Raw genomic sequence first — 21,762 nt, 5'->3', positions numbered from 1 at the left:
TTCTGTGACACAGCCTGGGTTGTGTTCCCACCTGGGACCTAAGTGAGCAGAGCCAGGACGTCCCTGACTGGCTGGGCTCTGGAACCCAACACTGGCCAGGGGTCTGGGACTGATTCCTTTGCTTGAACACACACTGTGGAGTTGGCAGCCGGACCAAATGCTTGGGTAGAGAACAGACCTTGTTTTCTGTGTCCTCCCGTGAGCCCGCTGCAGAGACACAGCCGGTGGGCCATAAATGTGGAATGAATGAAGTGCCTCTTTAACCAACGTGATTTCAGTGGAGTCATACATCACTTTATCGTTCACTACAGCCATTTTACAGGGTAGGAAGCTCAGCCATGCCAAGTGACTGGTTGAAGTCATAATGGGAGGCACCTGGGTGGCTCAGTAGGTTAGGCGGGGAGACTCTTGCTCTCAGCTCGGATCTTGATCTCTTGTGAGTTTCAAGCCCTGTGTCAGGCTCCATGCAGGTGTGGAGTGTATTTAAAAAAAAAAAAAAAAGCCGCAACAAAGTTGACACGTTTCTGTTGGTGAGCCTGAGGCTTCTCCTGGCATAACATGACAGGTATGTCCTGGGCTGGGAGAGGGGAGAGGGGACGAACAAACATACCAAGAGGGAGCAGAAAAGGCCCAAGCAAATGAAGGTGGAGTAATACACAGCCCTAGGTATAGGACTGTGTCATTTCTGAAACCCTTTTCATAGTGTCATAGTCTTATTTTACTTTGATTCTGCCTCCGAAGCTGAGACTAACCAATGACAAGCCCATATGTATCCAAACTGGGATACACGAGTTTGGCCCCTTGAATTTTTTTTTTTTTTTGAATGAAAACAACACTGTTTTTTATTTTTACACCACTGAGTTGAAAGAATAGAAAAAGAACTACAGTTGGTGTAGAGAACTCTTAGACCATCTAAACAGACATCTGAATAACTCTTCTCTACATTTACCATCTTCTGCAACTGCTTGCTTCTGCTTTGTCATTCACGGACATTTCGACCCTGTCAGCTACTGTGTCTTCGGACGCTGACTGGACATGGCCCTCCGACTGTCCTCCAGTATAGGTCGGGGCGCTGTACTTTAAGAGGATCGAACGCCCATGGGGTCAAAATGAGTCTGGCTTTCTCGAAAGCCTGCTTGAGAAAGATAGCACAAAAACTTTTTTAACTTTGGCATATTCATTCCTTTCATGCTGTGTCTGTGGATGTTGTAATAAAAGGGAGGATGTTCGGAACTGACATCAGTCTTTGGCCTTTTAGCTGAAGTTGTGATTGTTTCATTACCTTTTCTCTTTCCTTGTGCAATATAGTTATCTGTTGTGGTATCGTCTGTAGTTTTAATAAATACACCATATCTTTCTTGCTTGTTGAGATTTGAAGGTGCATGAACTGAAAACTGACTTTGAGGAGGACACTCTGATTCAAAGATTAATGTCTTTATTAGGCTCTGAATGTCATCCAAACCATGGTGAAAAGATTCAAAGAGCATTCTTTTGAGGAATCCAGTATTGAAAAGGGAACTTTTGGTACAAATTGCTTGAAATCAGTGTTAAAAATCTATCGAGTGAGAAATTAAGAAGTACCCGGTGTCGCAACCTATTCCTGTCGAAAATGTTTACAGTGAATCTAAGCCCAACTCCTGCAGCTTACAGAAAATGAGAGAAATACAGAATATTTGTCACTCTACAAGACAACTGGCCTTGTCTATTCAAAAAGTCAGTGTTTCAGAAAACAAGTTCTAGGTTTAAAGAGATTAAAGGGATCAGTAACAGTGCCGAGACCCTGACTGGATCTTTGTTTAAAATACAAAGTGGAACAAGCAGGACTGAATGTGAATTTAATAGTAGTTTCATTAAGTGTAATAATGGTGGAATTACAGGGGCACCTGGGTGGCTCAGTGGGTTAAAGCCTCTGCCTTTGGCTCAGGTCATGATCTCGGGGTCCTGGGATCGAGCCCTGCATGGGGCTCTCTGCTCAGCAGGGAGCCTGCTTCCTCCTTTCTCTCTCTCTCTCTCTCTGCCTGCCTCTCTGCCTACTTGTGATCTCTATCCGTCAAATAAATAAATAAAATCTTAAAAAAAATAATGGTGGAATTACAATTACACCGAAAAACACACCTTTTTAGGAGATGCATGCCGAAGCACGTAGGGGTGAAGTGTTGAAGTCTACAAGTTATTTTCAAGTGGTTCAGCCAATTTATACACACACACACACAACACACACACACAAAGAGTAAATATGGCAAAATGTTATTTTGTTAGATCTGGGTAGAAGGCGTACAGGAGTTCATCCTTTTTTCAACACTCCGTTTTGAAAATTTTCACAAAGTTGAGGGATATCTTTAGGTTTTCCATTTAAATCATCACTTTAAAAATGCTCTGTCCTTCAGGCAGGGTTTTTGAAAATATCTCATCATCAGTAGGAGAATCACAAAAGAAAACAGAGAAATGGCCAACAAGCAAATGAAAAGAAGCTCAATGTCAGGCATCCAGCAAAGGCCAATATAATTACAGACTTGTGGTATCACTGCCGTGCGCTGAAACTAACGGGACGTGTGTGTCAAAGACACTGGATGAAAACCAGCGCAAACAGAAACCACATGGAGCCAGCGCTACACGCCCGCGCGAATGGTGACACCGAAGGGGACTGGCAACCTCAGGGCTGATGAAGGCGTGGAACGGCGGGAGCTCGGCTCACCCTGGTGTGGGGATTATCAAATAGTACAGCTACTCTGGAAAACAATTCAGCAGTTTCTTACAAACATAACCTTACCATACAACCCAATAATCCTCTTAAGTCCCTAGAGAAAGGAAAACCTACCTCCAAAGACCTGTATGTGAACCTTCATAGCAGCTGTATTCCTGACAGCCCAAACCTGGAGGTGACCGTGATGTCACCAACCCGAGCAGAGAGAAACTGGGCTCTACACCTGCAGAGCAAGCAGTTACGGACCCCTGAGGCAACGCAAGCAAGTCTCTGAATCCAAAAGTACATACTACATGCCTCTTTTTTTCTACAAAATCCTAGAACAAGTTCAACTTACCTGTAGAGACAGACCACAGATTCGTCTGGGACTGGAGGTCAGGGAGGACTGGCTGCAGAGGGACAACCTTCTGGGACCTGTGGAACCTGTTCCATATCTTGTTTGGTAGTGGCGACACAGGCAGCTACATTTGTGGGAAGGTCCCTCCAAGATCGGTAGATTTTCTTTCGGGCAAACTCTATCTCAATAAGTTGATTTATTTTTAATTTTTTAAAAAGATTTTTATTTATTTGACAGACAGAGGTCACAAGTAGGCAGAGAGAGAGAGAGAGAGAGGAGGAAGCAGGCTCCCTGCCGAGCAGAGAGCCCGATGCGGGGCTCGATCCCAGGACCCCGAGATCATGACCTGAGCCGAAGGCAGAGGCTTTAACCCACTGAGCCACCCAGGCGCCCCTCAATAAGTTATTTTTTTTTTAAAGACTTAATTTATTTGACAGACAGAGATCACAAGGAGGCAGAGAGGCAGGCAGAGAGAGAGTGAGAGGAAGAAGCAGGCTTCTTGCTGAGCAGAGAGCCCGATGTGGGGCTCGATCCCAGAGCCCCAATCATGAGATCATGACCTGAGTCGAAGGCAGAGGCTTAACCTACTGAGCCACCCAGGCGCCCCAATAGGTTGATTTAAAATAGGTTTACTTATCTCTCCCCGCCCTGCCATGGGCTCTTTTAGACAGAGTTCCTCAAAATGTGGCTTCTGGACTATGTGCGTCAGCATCACCAGGAAAGCTGGTAAAAATCTGACCCACTGAAGCAGAAGCTCTTGATGGGGCGGCGGAGGAGGCCAATACCCCTGACACCGGCGGCTCTTCCCCCACTGGACGGCCGTCTGAATGGACCTCGGAGGCTGCGGGCCCACCCGTGCCCGCAGCTGGACCCCACAGCTCCAGGACCCCAGCCGGCGGCGGCGGTGCCACGATGACGTGTGAATTTCACACACTAGCAGCTGGTGGCGCCCGTGGGACGAGACACTAGAGAAACCCCTCGGGAGGAATTCCGTGCCGTCCAGCCTGCTGTGTCATCTCCCCGGCTTCCGTTTTGTAAAAAGGGAAAATGCGCTCTGAACGCCTGGCTGGAACCTGCGAGAAGGCCCCTCAGCAAACGAGGTAATGACAGGCTGCAAGACGGGGTGGCCCCAGCGCTCACTTCTGGAGCCGGCGGTTCGCAAGCCGGGCTGTGCGCCAGGATCTTGTGGACTTTTTAAAAAAGTCTCATTCCTCTTTTAATCATAGTAGTACATAAATACGGGCTCTTGAAACAAACAAGAAAACCAACCAATGAATACAGCTTTAGTAATACTAACGTACAGATATTTAAACAAAGATTGGTCCCTCTGTAATCTTACTCCTGCTCCTTGGAAACACTCAAGTTTCTTAATCTTAAGTGCACAGCTTGATGAACGTTTATGTCTGTGTCCACCTGACCCTGTCCGGATCCAGACCACTTCCAGCACCCTAGAGTGTTCCCTGGGGACCCTTCTCAGTTCCTATTTCCCCCACATAACCACTATTCTGACTCCAGTCACTATCAGTTAGTTTTAAGGTAACCACTTTAAATTATTTTTGCCATTTCTTCTAGGACTGTTTCCGTATTTCTTTCTTTTTAAAAGATTTTTATTTATTAAGACGCCTGGGTGGCTCAGTGGGTTAAGCCTCTGCCTTTGGCTCAGGTCATGATCTCAGCGTCCTGGGATGGAGCCCCGCATCCAGCTCCTTGCTCAGCGGGGAGCCTGCTTCTCCCTCTGCCTCTGCCTGCCACTCTGCCTGCTTGTGCGCTCTCTCTCTCTGACAAATAAATAAATAAATCTTAAAAAAAAAAAAGATTTTTATTTATTGGGTGGGCAGGGGCAGAGGAAGAGGGAGAGAACCTCCACAAGGAGTGCGGGGCCCCAGGTGGGACACGATCTCCTGACCCGAGATCATGACTTGAGCCAAAACCAAGAGTCAGTCACTTACGTACTGAGCCACCCAGGCCCTCTCCATATTTCTAAATAACATGGTCACACTGCTGTTTCTTGGTCGGCCTGCTTCGGACAGGAACTAGTAGCTTCTTGGGACAGTAGGTCAAAAGATCGCTCTTGTTCCAATTCCTCACCAGATGAAACTTAAAAACTTTAGAACTTCCAGGCTTTGGCACCACCCCCCACACCCTGGCCACCCGTTGCCCAGGTGTCCCCCACCTGTGGCCCCCGGCCTTGAGCTGGGAGCAGCCAGACGGCTGCCGGTGTCAGATGCGCCTAACCAGGCGCCGAGCCAGGCTCGGGACCTTGCTGAGCAGGACTGTGAGGGGAACATGTTACCCAGCTCCGGGGTTAACTGGTAGCGGGAGTGAGAAAGCCAGGAGAAACACTAGAGCGTTTCTAAGATTTTTATTGCTTGTCCAGCACACTCTTAGGACCCCACCCCTCTCTGCCAGCCAGCCCGTGCGTTCTGTACCAGAGATTGGTGTGACCGGACCAGTAAAGGTTTCTGTTCAAGAGGAAGCTGAACACATGGCCTGCCCCTGACGAGGGAGGTCAGTGGGCCCAGGACAGTCACGTCCGTCGCGTGCCTGGCACCAAGGGAACATGCAGGTACCGTCCCCGGTCACTGACAGAGAGGTCTGGACAGCCTGTACAGACTAAACCAGTCCTCCAGCGCCCCCAGACACTCCTTCTGACCTGAAGGCCCCTCACTGAACCCCAACACAGACATCTTCAGGCTGGTGTCCCCGCACGTGTCAGGGGAAGAGCTGCCTCGAACCTCTCCACAATTCTGATTTCCTTCCTCACTCGGACCCTGTGCTTTGCAGCTCCCGGGTTTTCCTGCCTGGGGCCGGAGTAGGGTGGGGGCGCGGAGGGCATGCTCTGCATCTTCCCAGCCTCGGGCATCAGCTGCTCAGAAGCCCCGCCAGTGCTGCACACCGTGAACCTTACCCTCTGCCAGCTCGGGGCCAGGAAGGACACCCTCCTCTTCCCTCCTCCGGGGACGACCACTTCTCACTTGCCGTCCTCCAACACTCTTGGTCAGTGGGGTCGGCCATGCACCCAGCCGCCGCATCCCAGCCTCGGTCCCTGCACTCAGGGGAGAAGCGCCCGGCAGCACCTGGGATCGCTAAGGCCTCCTGGTCCTCCAAGACTTGGGGGCGGGGGGTGTGCAGGTGGAATTCAGCAGGTGAGGGAGAGGATGGGAAATGGGCATTTTAATGAGGCAGAAACCTAGGCTCAAAAAAGCGAGAAAACCAAAACCAAAAACAAAAAACCCACACGCACCATCCCAAGGTAATCGAACAGATCTGCTTCAGAAGCTGGACGCTCAGCCCAGGCCACAGAAAGACTCCTTTCCCTTGGACGTGACCCATCTGAGCCAGAAGTCCAGTCTCTTATGGCTCAGAAAGGGCCCCTGGTGAGCACAGAGCAGGGAGACCTGGAAGTCTGGGTCCAGGGAAGAGGCTACCCCAGCCGGCAATCTGGCTTCCCCTGGGGCAGTTGCAGGCCCCCAAGTTTCAGGATGGGCAGAAGCCAAGTCACTTGGTCCCCTTGGCGCAGACCCACGGTCTTGGAGAGGCACAGTCCAAAGCCACCAGCTTGCCTCCCTCCAGGCCCCCGCACTTGAGATCTGGCTGGTCCTCCTCTTCCTCTGGGAGTCTGGGGAGGGTGAGAAGAGGGGACAGAGATCAGGGGTGACGGCCCCTGCTGGCCTGTGTGCCTGCTGCCGACGCTGGCGTGGGTAAGGCTTCATCACCGCACGGTCCCGGGGGGGCCGGGAGGGGCCCTCAGATGGGAGCCGCGAGGATGCGCCATAGCTCACGAGAACCACCCAGATCCCTCTGTGCAGCCCCCTCGTCTACAGAACAGGGCGACGATCCTGCGTGGGTGAGTGCTCTGGGGGCCCGAGCAAGGGACGGGGTGACTAGGACAAGTGAAACTAAGGCTCCAAGCCGGGCGGGGCGAGGAGGGTGGGGGCGGATCAGGGGGCCGAATCTGGGAACACATGGAGGCTCCAGATCGGAGGGGGGGGGTTGTCAGCAGAGAGGAAGACCCCAGCCCCCCTGTGGCATGTGCTGTGATGTCATTCTGGTCGTACTGGAGACAGAGGGGCCACCCACCCAGGCCCATGGTCACTCACAGCTGGGGCGACAGTGGGGCCCCGTCGGTCCAGTACCAGCCCTGGGGGCCTCGCCGGGCCCCCACCCAGGAGTACTTGGGGACTGGGTATCTGCTCAGGAAGTCCTGAAGGAGAAAAGCAGCGGGTCACCCTTCTTCGGACACTAGTAAGACTCACCTGGGGCTTCTGTGCCCCCTCCTCCCCGCCGGACCTCGGGCAAGTTCCCAGCTCACCCAGCAGTTCCCAAACACCAGGAACTGGAAAGCTGTATTGGATGCTCGCCGGTTGCCAGACACCGGGGACCGGAAATGGGGGGATCCCCCTCAGCCTCAAGTGGAGAGAGTATGTTAAGGCCAGTCCCCACCAAGCAGCACGAGCTGGGTATGGAGAGGACAGAGCAGAGGGCCGGCAGGGCACTGGTCAGTGACATCGCATCAGCTCAGCACGTTATTAACAATATTTTTTCAAAAGATGAGAACAAAGACCATGGAGCCATAAGAAGCAAGTTATGGGACATCAAGGGTTACGGTGGGTAAAAAGGCTGACTCCGAGTGTGGCACGATTACAGTCACGACAAAAATGTGTTTGCACAAGAACACGTTTGCAGACGCACGAGGGAAACGACGAAAACCCCGAGGATGTCAGAGAGCTGTTAGGGATGATCTTCCTCTTCAATATTTGTCTTTGAGGTCACAAACTAAAGGGAAAAATGGCATTTAAAAATGTTTAACTTGGGGGGCGCCTGGGTGGCTCAGTGGGTTAGGCCGCTGCCTTCGGCTCAGGTCATGATCTCGGGGTCCTGGGATCGAGTCCCACATCGGGCTCTTTGCTCGGCGGGGAGCCTGCTTCCCTCTCTCTCTGCCTGCCTCTCTGTCTACTTGTGATCTCTCTCTGTCAAATAAATAAATAAAATCTTTAAAAAAAAAAATGTTTAACTTGGAAAAAGATGTTTTAATGTTGTAAGTCCCGGCATGAGGCCGTGAAGCTGGCGCGGTTTCCGAACTTACTTTGCCGCCACGTTGCACGCAAGGTCACACCCTTCCTTCCACTCCCACGAGTGATTCCACTTTGGAGAATAAATCCAAGAACATAAAGGGGAGAAAATGAACTTACCCAAAGATAACACAGTGCTATTTAGAAAGGAAAAATGGAAACCACCCAAATGCTCAGCAATCAGGAAATAACTGGCCAGTTATGGGATAGCAACACGATGGAAAGTTACAATGCTGTTCAGGATGCCAAGTACGTAGAAAATGTAACTCTGAAATCACGCTGAGTGAAGAAAAGCAGACCGCACCAGGAAGTACACTTTGCTCACAACATCTAGAAACCTCTATTCATGAGCGAAAATTAGGAGACTGTCCTATGTGAGTTTAGGGGTTTTTTTTTTTTACAGAGAGATCATAAGTAGGCAGAGAGGCAGGCAGAGAGAGAGGAGGAAGCAGGCTCCCTGTTGAGCAGAGAGCCTGATGCGGGGCTTGATCCCAGGACCTGAGATCATGACCTGAGCCGAAGGCAGAGGCTTAACCCACTGAGCCACCCAGGTGCCCCGTGAGTTTAGGGTTTGACCAGCTCTTCCCGAGAAAACTTGTTTACGTTGAGAAATCCCAAACCTCCCTATTTAACCCTGGTTCTTAGGAAGTAAGCACGAAAGTAATGACTGTCCCCTGTAGGGACCGTGTGCGGACCCCGTGTAAAGTGAGCTGCCCTAACCAGAGCCTGTCGCTTTCCCATGTGGGATCGTGAACCTGGTGAGGACGGGGAAGGCACACCCACGGCCACACGTCCGGCTGGACTGCAGGCCGAGGCCCCCCAGCAGGGCCAGGCAAGGGGCTGTGCAGGGGAGGACGGGGAACCCGGAGGCGGCTGGGAGCGGAGTCAGTGGGCAGAGCAGCTCTGGGCAGTGGCTGCAGCAGAGGGGGGCCCCTGCTGGCCGGCACCCTCCTCCTGGGAACCGGGAAGGCACACTGGGGCATGGGGCTTCTCCCAGCACCGGGACACCCCCTATTCAAATTCTGGTCCTGTGGGACCTTAGGCAAGGACACCTTTCTGAGCTTCCATACGGGCCTCCGCAGTGGGGGCACGTTGGGAAGGAGGCCCGAGAGGATCTGTATAAAGCCAAGGGCATAGCTTACACACTCACTACAGGGGAACTCTGCGGTCTGGGCCGGAGGGTGTGCAAACGCAGCCCCCAACACAGGCAACACACAGTGTTGCCAAGAAGCCCCTGCCCTCAGTTCTGGCCCCAGGCCACCTGGCTTGCCCTGACTTCTACCTCTGGGCCTCCCAGAACCGGAGGCACGGTCCGTCCCTGAACACTCACTCCTTTCCACCCTTCCTTCCTCGCAGCACTGAAGCTGTGCACTTGTTCTCACAGCTAGCAAAAACTACGGTATGGGAAAATCATCACCCACAGAGGTAAATTCTAGAAACTGGAGAATCACTTGAGTTCAAACCACTGCTCCCGTAATGATGCCGCCGGCGTCCCAGGGCCTCCACGGCCTCCCGAGGGTGCTTCTCCAACTCAGCCACCAATGTCGGGGCCCACGGGAATGGGATCCCGAGCAGAATGTACTTGAAATCCCGAATCTGGCATCTTAAAGTGGAGGTAAATTATCTGCTCTGCCCTCAAACATTTCTTTTTTTTAAAGTTGTGGTAAAATACATATCCTGGAATTGAGCATTTTTCACCACTTTGAAGTGTCCGGGTTGGTGGCATCGCGGTTGTCCACGCTGTTACTCAACCATCAGGGCCGTCGGCCCCTGGAACTACCTCCCTCGAGGGAAACTCCCTGTACCTCCAACACCCACCCCCCAACCCTGCCAGCCCCACTCAGCTTTCCGCCAGTGTACATTTCTGCTTTCATATGCAAATGATCAATTAGTTAATTGGCTTAATCCTAGGATGGGTATTTCTTCGTGTCTTTTTTCACCTTCCTGCAGTCGGTGTGTGAGGCGGACACTCATGTGCGCACCTCGAGCTCCCTGCACCCCAGGAGACACAGCTGTGTGAGACCAAGGGCACCGACGGCACCTCAACTTTCTCCCTTTTCACTAAGCTGGAGCAAAACCAGCTCTGCGGGAGGATGAGACCTGCTTCTCCAAGGGCTGGGCAAACCACAGGTACCACAGCAAAATGTCCCTGGGTGTGTGTCCCAGCTCCTGGAGCCTGGCCTTTGCCCACTGCCTCTGCCTGCCTCACCCTGTCCCAGTGCCCCGGGGAGCGTCTGGCCCTTGTCCAGAGCTCGGAAGGATGCCAGAGTTCCACAGTCATCATATTCCAGAATTTAACTGCCTGGGATCTAATCCTCTTTTTGCAAGGAACTCACTCAGACACATATGTCCCAAATAGTTGATCCTGAATGCTTAGTTTTAAAAGAATTCTTTATCTCAAGCTTGTAGTTTGGTTGGTGTAAGCCCTTCTCCCCACTGGAGGGTGCACCCGCCACAGGGAAGTTTTTGCTCAGAGGGCTGAGGTCATTCTGAACTGAACCCGGGTCCTCAGGGGCTGGAGGGCAGAGGCAGGATTTCCGAGGATGCTTGCTGGACTTGGTGGGTCCCTGGCAGGCTCGGCTCCCTCTCCCAGCGCCACCACTGTCCAGGGACCCATCTCTGCTCCCGTTCCCACTGGCTTTCATTTTGCGGATGCCAACAGGGAGGGGCCTGGGAAGGTTCCTCAATGTAGCCGGTTCTTATTTGACAAGTGTAAGAACTCCAGGCCTGCCCCAGGCCTCTGGCAAAACCTTTATAAACCGATCTTCTTCACAGGCTACTGTCCCTCTGGCATTTCCTCCAAATTATGCACAGCACATATTATTTGCAGAACATTTAGAAAGTTAAAAAAAATAATAATTAAAACTTTAAGGAAAAAGAAGAAAAGACCAGTCATAAATCTTGCCCCCAGGTGTAACCACAATTAGAATAACGAGTATACATATTTCCTTCCTGTGTTTTTTCTTTGTATATATCTTTTTATCATACTGAGATCCCAGATTTGGTGTTTTTCAATCTACACTGTATCTTTTTCATTTCCCCATGTTTTTTGAAACAGAGTGTTATTCCTGATGATCAAATAATTCACTGCATTTCCCCAGCTCAGTGTTTATATCCACCTCCAAGAACTCTCTCAGAGGAAAGAAAAAGGCAGGGACCCCCTTCCCTGTTGTATGGTGCAGAATAGCTTTCAGGTCAGGACTGGGCAGAACAGTCCAAGAAAACCAAATGTTCTAAGTAACATATTAACAAGTGAAATCCAGAAGTCCTGGGGGAAGAAAAAATCCTGGCTAAGTAAACTATCACAAGAGCCCTAGAATATTAAAAAAAAAAATCAATGTAATTCACACAAAAAGAAATCCGGGAAGTAAACAAAAAGATAACATCTAAACAAACACACAAAAAACCATCCAATGAAATTAAACTCATTCATGTTTAAAACTTTTAAGAAAATAGGAGTAGAAAGGAATTTCCTGAAATGATAACAGAAGGGGAAAATAAGAGACAAGAACGGGTGATGATAGCAATGAGAAATTCCCATAACACTTGGGTAGCTGGACAACCGTGATGGGCTGAGCAGCCCCAAGAAAGCGCTGCAGTTTTTCCAGGAAAATGTCGAGTGAGAGGAAGCTGAGAAAGATGCCATTCTGAATTGAGAAGGCCCCAAATGCTCAAATATTAGAGGTGACAGGTCCTTCTAGAGGCCAAGATACAGGAAAGGGGCCTGAAAAAGTCTGTGACAAGTCTATAAAAGCAGCGGTGAAGGCCCCTGTCCTAGCCCTTCCCACAAAATCCACTCACCCCTCCCATTCGGCAGGTCACCAGGAGAACTGAGAGAGAAACCACAGGGGACTGGGGACCCAGAGCACCAGGTCTGGCTGAGGATTAGAGGAAGTTAGACTAAAAAAGGAGAGGGATTAAGTGCTATATTCTTACAAGTGAAACCTTGGCTCCCTTTCCCCACTGCTCCTGGAATGCTGACATCTTAGCACTCACTTAAAAAGAAAAAGAAAAAGAATAGTTGAGGCCCAGTGTGATGTCCCCATTGCAAAGCCTGCCCCTGCTAAAGCCCAGTGCAGCCCCTCCCCTCCACCCCCATACAGAGCTTCCAGCCTGTTCTCTAGTGCCTCACTCTGGATTATAACAGCTAGGGATCATCAGACATTTCAGGACATTTTCTAACATGAAAAGAAAAAAAAAACACCTCAAAACTCAGTACATAGAATAAAAAGTACTTGCAGAAAAAAACAAACAAACAACAACAACAAAAATAACCCCAAAACAAACAAAAAACAAAAAACAGACATAGTACAGGGAGCAGAACAAATTCCAAAACAAAGTTAGCTATATCTACTATCCAAAATGAGATAAGAGAGGGGTGCCTGGGTGGTTCAGTGGGTTAAGTGCCTGCCTTCAGCTCAGGTCATGACCCCAGGGTCCTGGGACTGAGTTCCACATCGGGCTCCCTGCTCAGCAGGCACTCTGCTTCTCCCTCTCCCTCTGTGTGCATGTGCACTCTCTCTCTCTCTCAAATAAATAAGTAAATCTTTATAATGAGATAAAAGAAGATACTGCATCCTTGAAACAAATAGGGCACCATAAAAAAGGATATTTGAAGAACCAAAAAGAGTTCTCAAAATTAAAAATGTGGCAGCAGAAATAAAAATGAAGAAAAACACCAACAAAGGGATAGGATTGTTCAATTTCAGGACAGAGGGAGAAGAAAGATGAAAGCCCTGAAATTTGGAGTTGTGGGGGGGGGGTCACATACAAAGGATCAGAAATCAGACTTATTAAATGGTAACACTGAACACTGGAAGGTAATGAAGCGAAACCAGCACAATGCTGGGGGAAAACTATTTCCAACCTAGAATTCTATACCCAGCCATGCTATCAGTCAAATAAGGTTAGAATAAAAGCATCTTCAGACATGACAGGTCTCAAGAAATTTACCAGGCATGCACTTTTTTTCCAGGAAATTTACGGTATATGTGCTCCACCAAGAAAAGGCTATAAACCAAGAAAAAGCCTTGAGATCTAGGAATCCCACCTAGAAAAGTGGCAAAAGCATACCGAGGACGGAGACAAGATTCCAAGACAGCATATACCTTGAGCACTGTGCACCTTCCCTCCCCAGGACAGATCAATATAGTGATTAAACACGCATTTCTGTGGTTTCTTGATTAACGCCTGCCGCACTCACTGCTCTGTTGGCCGTGTAAAGGTGAGGCCGGGTGTTCTAGCTCGTCCTTGAGTCCCCAGTGTCAAACACAGCGTAGGTGCCTGATAAATACTTATGAAAGCACTGGCAGGAGGAATGCTCCCTACTAACTGCTTGACCACAGGATGGACGGGACCGTCCCTGCCCCCATCTTCTCTGCTCCGCCTCTACTTCTTGGAAGGAAGAGTAAGTTGAAGACCTTGGACCCCTGAGGTCGGGTCCTCTCGCATGTCACGTTATCTCCCCAGGCCTTGGTGATTTTCTCTGTAATGCAGAGATGCACTAGGTCTTTGCCAGGAGTCTGTGGTCTGTGCCAATACCTACATCCCTCCACCGCCCCCCCCCCGCCCCGGCCTCTGTCTCACCTGGGTGTGGCTCAGCAGCGGGAGGGTAGCCTGGTGAGCTGAGCAGAAGGCCTGGCTGGCCTCCCAGGCCTGAGCTTCGGCAGAGAGGTAGTAGCAGTTCTCCTCGGACCACATCCAGCCCCGGGGACATGGCTGGCACCTGGTCCCTACAAGCAGAGAAACCACTATAAAGAACTGAATGGGCGCACGTGAAAAAAGTCAAAATCTAGGGCACATGGGTGGCTCAGTTGGTTAAACAGCTGCCTTCGGCTCAGGTCCTGATCTCGGGGTTCTGGGATCGAGCCCCCATCAGGTTCCCTGCTAACCCCTCTCCCCTCTCCCCCTCCCTCTCCCTCTCCCTCTCCCTCTGCTGCTTCCCCTGCTTGTGCTCTCTCTCTGGCTCTGGCTCTCTCTCCCTCTCTCCTAAATAAATGAAAATCTTTTAAAATATATATAAATAAATAATCAAAATCAAGGCACTGTTTTGAGTGAGGGGGCAAATCTGGAGTGTGGAACTGGTGAGCCCTGGGAGAGCAAGCAGGGTGGGCAGGGCCCCGGGCAGGCTGTGGAGTCTGTGTGGGGCACAGAGCCCCTCCCCCAGGTGGGGTCTGCCAACCCCCTGCTTGTTAGAGCACAGGCTGTGTCCAGCGGGAGGCAGGAGCTCTTTGTCCCTCTCTTTGCTCAACAAGCCCCGTGGGGATGTCATTTTCTAATTCTCACAAAGCTGTCGTAAGGAGGAGACACCCTGGTGGTGGACAGGGGAGGAGAGGGACCGGGAGAAGGCACCACACCTGCTCTAGACGCCAGAGCCACGATGGCGACTGCGGACACGGCCAGGAACACGGCCATGACCGCCAGCGCCCAGCGCAGGGACTTCATGTACATAGGCAGCCCTGGGGGAGCAGACAACCAGGAGAGACGGGTTAGAAGGAGACGACTCAAACCACACCCGACTTGGAACCACACTGACTCACATACCAGCATCCCAACCCCTTGGCCCAAGACACCACAAAAACCCACTCAATTTAGGACAGAACTTCCTATTTGGAGAAAAATGCTTGAAGATATTCTGCTTCTTAAATAACTAGAAGACCTAAGAGTCCATTTAAGAAAGGGAACAAATGGGGGCACCTGGGTGACTCAGTGGGTTAAAGCCTCTGCCTTTGGCTCAGGTTGTGATCCCAGGGTCCTGGGATCGAGCCCCGCATCGGGCTCTCTGCTCAGCAGGGAGCCTCCTTCCTCCTCTCTCTCTGCCTGCCTCTCTGCCTCCTTGTGACCTCTGTCAGATAAATAAATGAAATCTTTAAAAATAAATAAATAAAAAAGAAAGGGAACAAATGAGTGGCTGACAACCGTACGCCGAGCACTGAATGGGCATGAGACACCGGGCACAGACCCCACCGAGAACAGGGCCAGACCTCTGCACTCACAGAGCTGACGGTACCGGGAGCTGCCCCTCCAAAGAGAGGGATGCGGGTTCCGTTTCAGCTTGGACAGACCTGGGTTCAGGTCTGGCCTCCACAGGCCCCCCCATGTGTTTTTTGGTCTTTTCCCATTTTGCCAGTGAAATCACCTGCCTCTTCTATCTCCCTAGGTCACTGGAGGCCACCAGGGAAGCATCCTGCAGGGTGTGCTTTGCAGGCAGGAGAGCGGGGGGGCAGATATGAGGCTGCCCGCAGCTCAGAACCGCGGGGGACCGGAGAAGGGCAGTGAGGCTGACCGGGGGAAGGAGCTCCGGAGCTGGAGCTGGGAGGGAGGAAATGCGGTGGCAAAGGCTCAGAGAGAGAACTTGTTCGATTGTCAGATGCTGCCCTGGTGACGGAGTGGCCGTGGAGACCAGGTGGGAAAACGGGAAGAAGAAAACACTGTAAATGGTTAATCATGGCCATCGGCGGTTGTAAGCAGCTTTCCACCCAGAAACATCTAAAGTAACTGAGCACTTCTGAATTTGATCTCTGCCTGGACACAGAGGCATAAAATCAATTAATGCAAAGAGGCCTCTTTTTAGATGCGAGTTCAATTTAAACTTCCCAGGGGTGTCTGGGTGGCTCAGTGGTTAGGTGTCTGCCTTCAGCTCGGGTCATGATCTGGGGGCCTTGGAATCAAGCCCCACACTGGGTTTCCTGCTCAGCGGGGATCCTGCTTCTCCTTCTCACTGTGCCACTCCTCCTGGCTTGTGCTCCCTCTCTCTCAAACAAATAAAATATTAAAAAAATTTTTTTTTAAAGATTTTATTTATTTGTCAGAGAGAGAGCACAAGCAGGCAGAGTGGCAGGCAGAGGCAGAGAGAAGCAGGCTTCCTGCTGGACAAGGAGCCTGATGCGGGACTCGATCCCAGGACCCTGGGGTCATGACCTGAGCCGAAGGCAGCAGCTTAACCGACTGAGCCACCCAGGCGTTCCAATAAATAAAATATTTTTTAAAAATTTAAAAAATAAACTTCCCAGACACCTGCTGCCAGGGGTTGGAGGACCCACTCCCATCTCGGGGCCGAAGGCTGGAAATGCCACATGTCCAGCATAAGGGTCCCAAGAACTCAAGCATCATATTTTCGCCAAAACCCAGAACAGCGGAGGTTAATTCTCCAGCAAATACTTCATTATTTTGAAGAGACTAATTCCATTTTTAAAACCATATGCATATTCATATGTACCTCCACATGAATACACACAACATGCACACAAAGAAAGCTGGGACACATTTCCAAGGTTTTTCATAAAACATGTTTTCAATCATAACTCAACTCTAAAAGCACTTTTGAAGTCCTTGATTTCCTATTTCCATTAGAAAAAAAACACCTGCTTCAAAGACTGAGAAGGGAAGTGTGTTACACGATATATATGAAGAGTCACATTCCATCTGTGACCTTTTTAGAGTTTGCTTTTTTATTTTTATTTACATACTCTGCTTCTTAAAGGGGTTTGACCCAAATTTTCATCAACTGACAAATGGATAAACAAAATGTGGCATATCCATACGGCAGAACATTCAGCCATAAAAGGCAGGGCTGGTGGGTGCTGGGCCATGGCTGAACAAGAGAACTTTATGCCGAGTGAAAGAAGCTTGTCCCAGAAGGACACATATGAGTCCATCTATGAAATGTCCAGAATAGGCAAACCCCCAGGGACAGAAAGTGGCTCAGTGGTGGCCTGGGAGAGGCTGGGGGGTTGATAGCTCAAAGATACAGCGTTTCTTTTTAGGGTGTTGAAAACATGCTAAAACCATCTGTGTGGTATGTGATGACTGTGCACATCTGGGAATGTGAAGACCACCGGACGGCGCGCTTGAAGTGGGTAGACTGTGCGGTTACGTGAATTATAGCTTGATAAAGCTGTTTCCAAAAAAAAAAGTGACTTGAATATGCTTGGAATCAAAGATACATATAAACTGAGAGTCTTAAAATAAAAGCAGAACTAAAAAGCCTGGAGAAGAAAAGGAACACAAATCTACTGGTCCCCTCGGTCAGTGCAACGACCGTGACTGCACGCTCTGGCCTTTCAGAAAAGAATGCATAAAAGAAATAGAGCGGGTTACATAGTCCCACCCACCTTCCGCTCAGGGCTGCATGGCTGACCTTGTGAATGGCCCCCCACAGAGCCAGAGTCCTCCCAAACTTCCAGACAGAGGAAGTTCTGCCTATCCCTTTCCAAGGCAATTCCTTTTTTTTTTTTTTTAAGATTTTATTTATTGGAGAGAGAGAGATAGTGAGACAGAACAAGTGGCGGAGAGGCAGAGGGGGAGGGAGAAGCGGACTCCCCACTGAGCAGGGAGCCCCACGCGGGGCTCGATCCCAGGACCCTGGGATCATGATCCGAGCTGAAGGCAGCCGCTTAACTGACTCAGCCACCCAGGTGCCCCTCCAAAGCAATTCCTAATTACACAGGTAACCCCAAAACATTCTCCTTACAAAAAAATGAAAACACACGTAAAGCTAAAGCCCCTCTAAACCGATCTTCACCCCACTTCCAATTCTGGACCCCCTTAAACCGAATCCTCTCGTGTCTGCAAACACACCCAGTCCCACGTGGCACTAATAACACACACTTCCCTTCTCTCCAGCACCTTCCCCTCAGCTCCACTCTCTAGCTTCCACCCAATTTCCCTTCCCCCATCTTGGAATGACATCTCTGATGTCACATCCTCTGTTCACTCTCGAACTGCGAGTCCCTTTTAATCTGCCACATTTCCTACCCGCGGCTGATGCATTGTCTGTTCCTCCTAGTCAGATCCAGTGGCCTGTGGTGGAACCAGGTTTTGTGGGGCTTAAAGGTTAATCAATTTGAGGGGGGAATCTTTAAAAAAAAAAAAACAAAAACAGAACAAAACAGAAAAGAAGAGAACGAAAAAAGAAAACTTCCAAATACAAAGATCAGAATAGAACTGACTCAGAGGGCTTGTGCCCACGAGTGTCCCTTTTGTGTCACTGCTTCAGGTAAAGCTGTTACAAACGTCCTTGCTCCTCCAGCTCGGCCTGACCATGCTGGGCATCACCCTTCCGGGCCCCATTTCCTCCAGGCCCCCAGTGCTGAGTGCGTTCTTCCTGCCCATCCCACCAAAATTCGAACTACCTCTGGAGTTCCGAGGCCACCCCACCCTCTCCAAAAGACACCTCCTGGGGCGCCTGGGTGGCTCAGTGGGTTGAGCCTCTGCCTTCGGCTCAGGTCATGATCTCAGGGTTCTGGGATCGAGCCCAGCATCGAGCCCAGCATCGGGCTCTCTGCTCAGTAGGGAGCCTGCTTCCCCCCTCTCTCTCTGCCTACTTGTGATCTCTCTCTCTGTGTCAAATAAATGAATAAAATCTTAAAAAAAAAAAAAAAAAAGACACCTCCTCCCCCAGCCTCTGATCTTCCTCTCAGCTCCAGAGTCCTCCCTTCCCAGAACCCCCTGGCTCCAGCCCAGGCTAACCTGTACTTGTACTTTTTTTTAGTCCTAGACTCTGACAAAAAGCTGTAGACTCATTGTGGTGGAGAGAATAACGTCCGCCCTTGCCCCAAAGATGCGCATGACTTAATCCCTGGAACCTGTGAGTAAGTTGGGTTACATGGCAAAGGGCACTTCAGGTTTTGGTTGGAATTAAGGCTGCTTATTAGCTGACCTTAAGATGAAGAGATTTTCCCGGGGTTTTCTGGGTAGGCCCAGTGTAAACACAAGGGTCCGTATAAACAAGAAGGAGGCAGAAGAGGAAAGTCAGAGAGGGCAGCAGAAGGAATCAGCCCAACATTGCTTGCTGCCTTTGAATATTCTGAGGGGCCTGAACTAAGGAATGCGGCCTCTTCTAGCTCCAAAAGGCTCCAAAAGGCAAGGAAACAGAATCCTGCCTTGAGCGCCCAGGAAGGAACACAAGGCTGCTGACCGCTCAGCTTTAGCCCAGGGAGCCCACATCAGACTTCTGACCCACAGAACTGTAAGATAATAAATTTGTGTTGTTTCAAACCACAAAGTTCGAGGCAATTTGTTAGGGCAGCGATAGGAAATACATCTTTGGGGAGCCTGGGTGGCTCAGTGGGTTAAGCAGCCGACCCTTGATTTTGGCTCCCATCATGATCTCAAGATTGTGAGATCAGCCGGTGTGGGGCTCCACACTGCGCCTGGAGACTGCTTGGGATTCCCTCTCTTCCTCTCCCTCTGCCCTGCCCCGTCTTAAGGAAAAAAAAAAAAAAAAAAAAAAGACAATATACTATCATTTAGAAAATGTGCTCACGCCAAACTGCAAAATCCCAGTGATTTGTGTCCCTGAACTCTCCCCGAGACTAAGATGTGGCAGAGCCCCTGAGGCTTTGGGGCCTGTCTAGCTGGCCTGGCCTTTCTCTAACTTGGCCAAACTCTTGGCACACTGCCTCCTGAGCTTTCCAGTTGTAAGGGGTCTTTGCCACCCCTGAATCCTACTCACTTTTCAACGCTTATTCCAGGAACCTTTCCCATGCCCCCAAGCTCACCAACCACTCCCTCCTGGCTCCTGGTCCAAGACTGTTTATGCTCCTTTATTATTATTATTATTTTTTAAGAGGGCGAAGAGAGGGAGGGCAGAGGGTGAGGGAGAAAGAACCCTAAGCAGGCTCCACGCCCAGCACAGAGCTGGGGAAGAGCTCCATCTCACCACCCTGAGATCACGACCTGAGCAGAAATTGAGTCAGAGACATAACCGACTGAACCACCCAGGCGCCCCTCCAGGCTCCTTCTTGTCCCCTGACAAGCACCCCGCCCCCAAGACGGGCCCCTCTCCGCCACACACCGCCTCCAGCCGTCTGGTTCCCAGTCCCGCCGCAGTAGCTGCTGAATGGAGGAGTGTTCGGGGCCCGATGGTCCTCAACAGAGGTGAGGAGAGAAGGGGAGTCCGGGTCGGGAGACCCGGTTCCCGCCCGAGCCGCGGGCGGCGTCAGGTGATCCTGGAAGTCCTCCCTCTCCTGGAAGTCCTCCCGCCTCTACTTCTCAGCCCCGCCGCGCGCCCGAAGAGGGCATGTGGAAGTTCTCGCGCTGGGGAGGCTGAGCGGTGGCGGAAATAGAGGTTTTATTCTCTCGGCACAGACGAACGCGGTGCAATTACCCAGCCCCGAACGTTACAGATCCCCGGCCGGACAGGCCAGGTGGGGCCGGGGCAGTCGTCCGGGTCCCCTCGGCCCTCGGCCGCAGTGGCCCCGGCGCCGGGCGGCTGTGGGGGGCGCTCAGGCGGCGTCGCCCCCCTCCCCCCCGGCCACGCGGGGCTTACCTACGAGCTGTATGGCGCGGGGCAGCTTCTCGTCGCCGCCCGTCTCCGCGCGGTGCAGCAGCGCGCCGGCCTCCTCCTTCTCCAGCCCCAGCTCCCTGCAGCGGCCGCGGCACGTAGGGGAGCCCGGGAGCTCCGAGCGCCCGTCGGCGGGGCTCGCCCTGCCCTCGGCGTCGAGGCCGCGCTCGGGCCGGGCGGGGGTCCGCGGCAGCAGCGGGTGCGCGGGGAAGGCGTGGCGGGAGAAGGCCGGGGACTCGGGCACCGGCACGGTGAGGAAGCGCGGGGACGGCGCCGGCGAGGGCGCGCGGCTGCCGCCCGCCACGCCCACGGACTTCACGCGCACGTCCACCTGCAGCTCCACCGGGGCCCAGGTGCCCTGCGACGGCTCCCCCGGCACCAGCTCGGCCCCCGGCGCCTCGCCCGCCCGAGGCTGCTCCGCTGAGGCGGGGCCGGGCGACGGCGGCTCGGAGCCCGCGGACACCTGGCGGCGGAAGGCGCCGTAGCCCAGGCTGGGGGGCGGGAGCCGCAGGAGCGCCGGGCGAGGCGGAGGCAGCTTCTTCCCGCCGGAGAGGTCCTGGTCCGCGCCCGCCGCCTCCTTTGCGGCGCGGGCCAGACTCGGGCTGCTCTCCGGACTCTCGAGCTGTCGCTCCTCTGCCGGGACCTGCTCCGGCGCCGCGACCTGGCTCCCCAAGGGCTCCATTGGGAACTCGGCTCGGGGTTGGTCTCCTCCGGACCCTGCTTGGGCCCGCTCCATCCGGTGAGCAGAGCGACTGAGAGCCGCAGAGCGAGCGCACCTGGGCCCAGGTATGGAGTCGGCTTCACCAACCGGCTCGGGATTGGTCCACCCTGGTCCCTGAAGTTTCCAGGCCGCGCCCCTCTGCCCCACCCACCCGAAGGACCCCGCTGGGATTGGCAGCGGCTGGGATTCTGTTGGCCACGCCCCCTCAGGCTTCCACGCCCGCTCCACAGGGCTGCGGGAGAGAGGAGCAGAGGGCCGGGCCGGCCCGCGGGGTTACGGAGAAAGAACTGGAAGCAGAGGCTGAAGGGAGAACCCCGAGCCCCACCTGACTCCTTCCTCTTCTTTGTCCCCAGTTCCACGGCCCTCTGCCATTGCGCTGATTTTGAAGATTACAGTTTGGGCTGAGAGCGGTTGGCCAAGTCTGTGAGATGCTGCGACCTCAGGAAACAAAACAAAACAAAACAACGGGGCCAAAAGAAATTCAGTGGCCTGGGGAAAAGTAGCAGAGCTGGTTGTCCTGAAGTGTAGTGGGGGAAGGGACACCACCCCTAAGAGACTTCCCTACAGCAGAAGTCCCAGGGACAGCCGCTCTGGAGGGATGACTTAGTACCCTAACTCATTAAAAACTGAGGGATGAATAAA

The 21,762-nt window shown here is 52.0% G+C and overlaps 1 protein-coding gene across 1 annotated transcript; it reads right to left on the bottom strand.

Moving 5' to 3' along the window:
* Positions 1-4,902: 4,902 nt before the first annotated feature.
* KLRG2 (killer cell lectin like receptor G2) lies at positions 4,903-21,190 on the bottom strand. The gene is made up of 5 exons (XM_046020028.1): positions 20,385-21,190; positions 14,470-14,571; positions 13,700-13,845; positions 7,142-7,245; positions 4,903-6,660 (listed from the first exon to the last, which is right to left on the bottom strand). Exons 1-5 carry the CDS (start codon positions 21,133-21,135, stop codon positions 6,540-6,542), a joined length of 1,224 nt encoding a protein of 407 aa, XP_045875984.1. The 5' UTR covers positions 21,136-21,190; the 3' UTR covers positions 4,903-6,539.
* Between the last annotated feature and the right edge of the window lie 572 nt (positions 21,191-21,762).

The sequence above is a fragment of the Meles meles genome, chromosome 10, assembly GCF_922984935.1.
Source record: "Meles meles chromosome 10, mMelMel3.1 paternal haplotype, whole genome shotgun sequence".
In the NCBI taxonomy this organism is placed as follows: domain Eukaryota; kingdom Metazoa; phylum Chordata; class Mammalia; order Carnivora; family Mustelidae; genus Meles; species Meles meles.
Note: the sequence above shows the minus strand (reverse complement) of the source record. Positions and strands in the feature narration are given on the sequence as shown.

Excerpts from the sequence above, each read along its gene's own strand:
- KLRG2 (XM_046020028.1), bottom strand. The coding sequence starts at position 21,135 with ATGGAGCGGGCCCAAGCAGGGTCCGGAGGAGACCAACCCCGAGCCGAG. Across the intron at positions 14,572-20,384 it reads CCGCGCCATACAGCTCGTAG|GGCTGCCTATGTACATGAAG; the intron begins GTAAGCCCCGCG and ends CTGCTCCCCCAG. Across the intron at positions 7,246-13,699 it reads CGCTGCTGAGCCACACCCAG|GACTTCCTGAGCAGATACCC; the intron begins GTGAGACAGAGG and ends TTTCTCCTTCAG.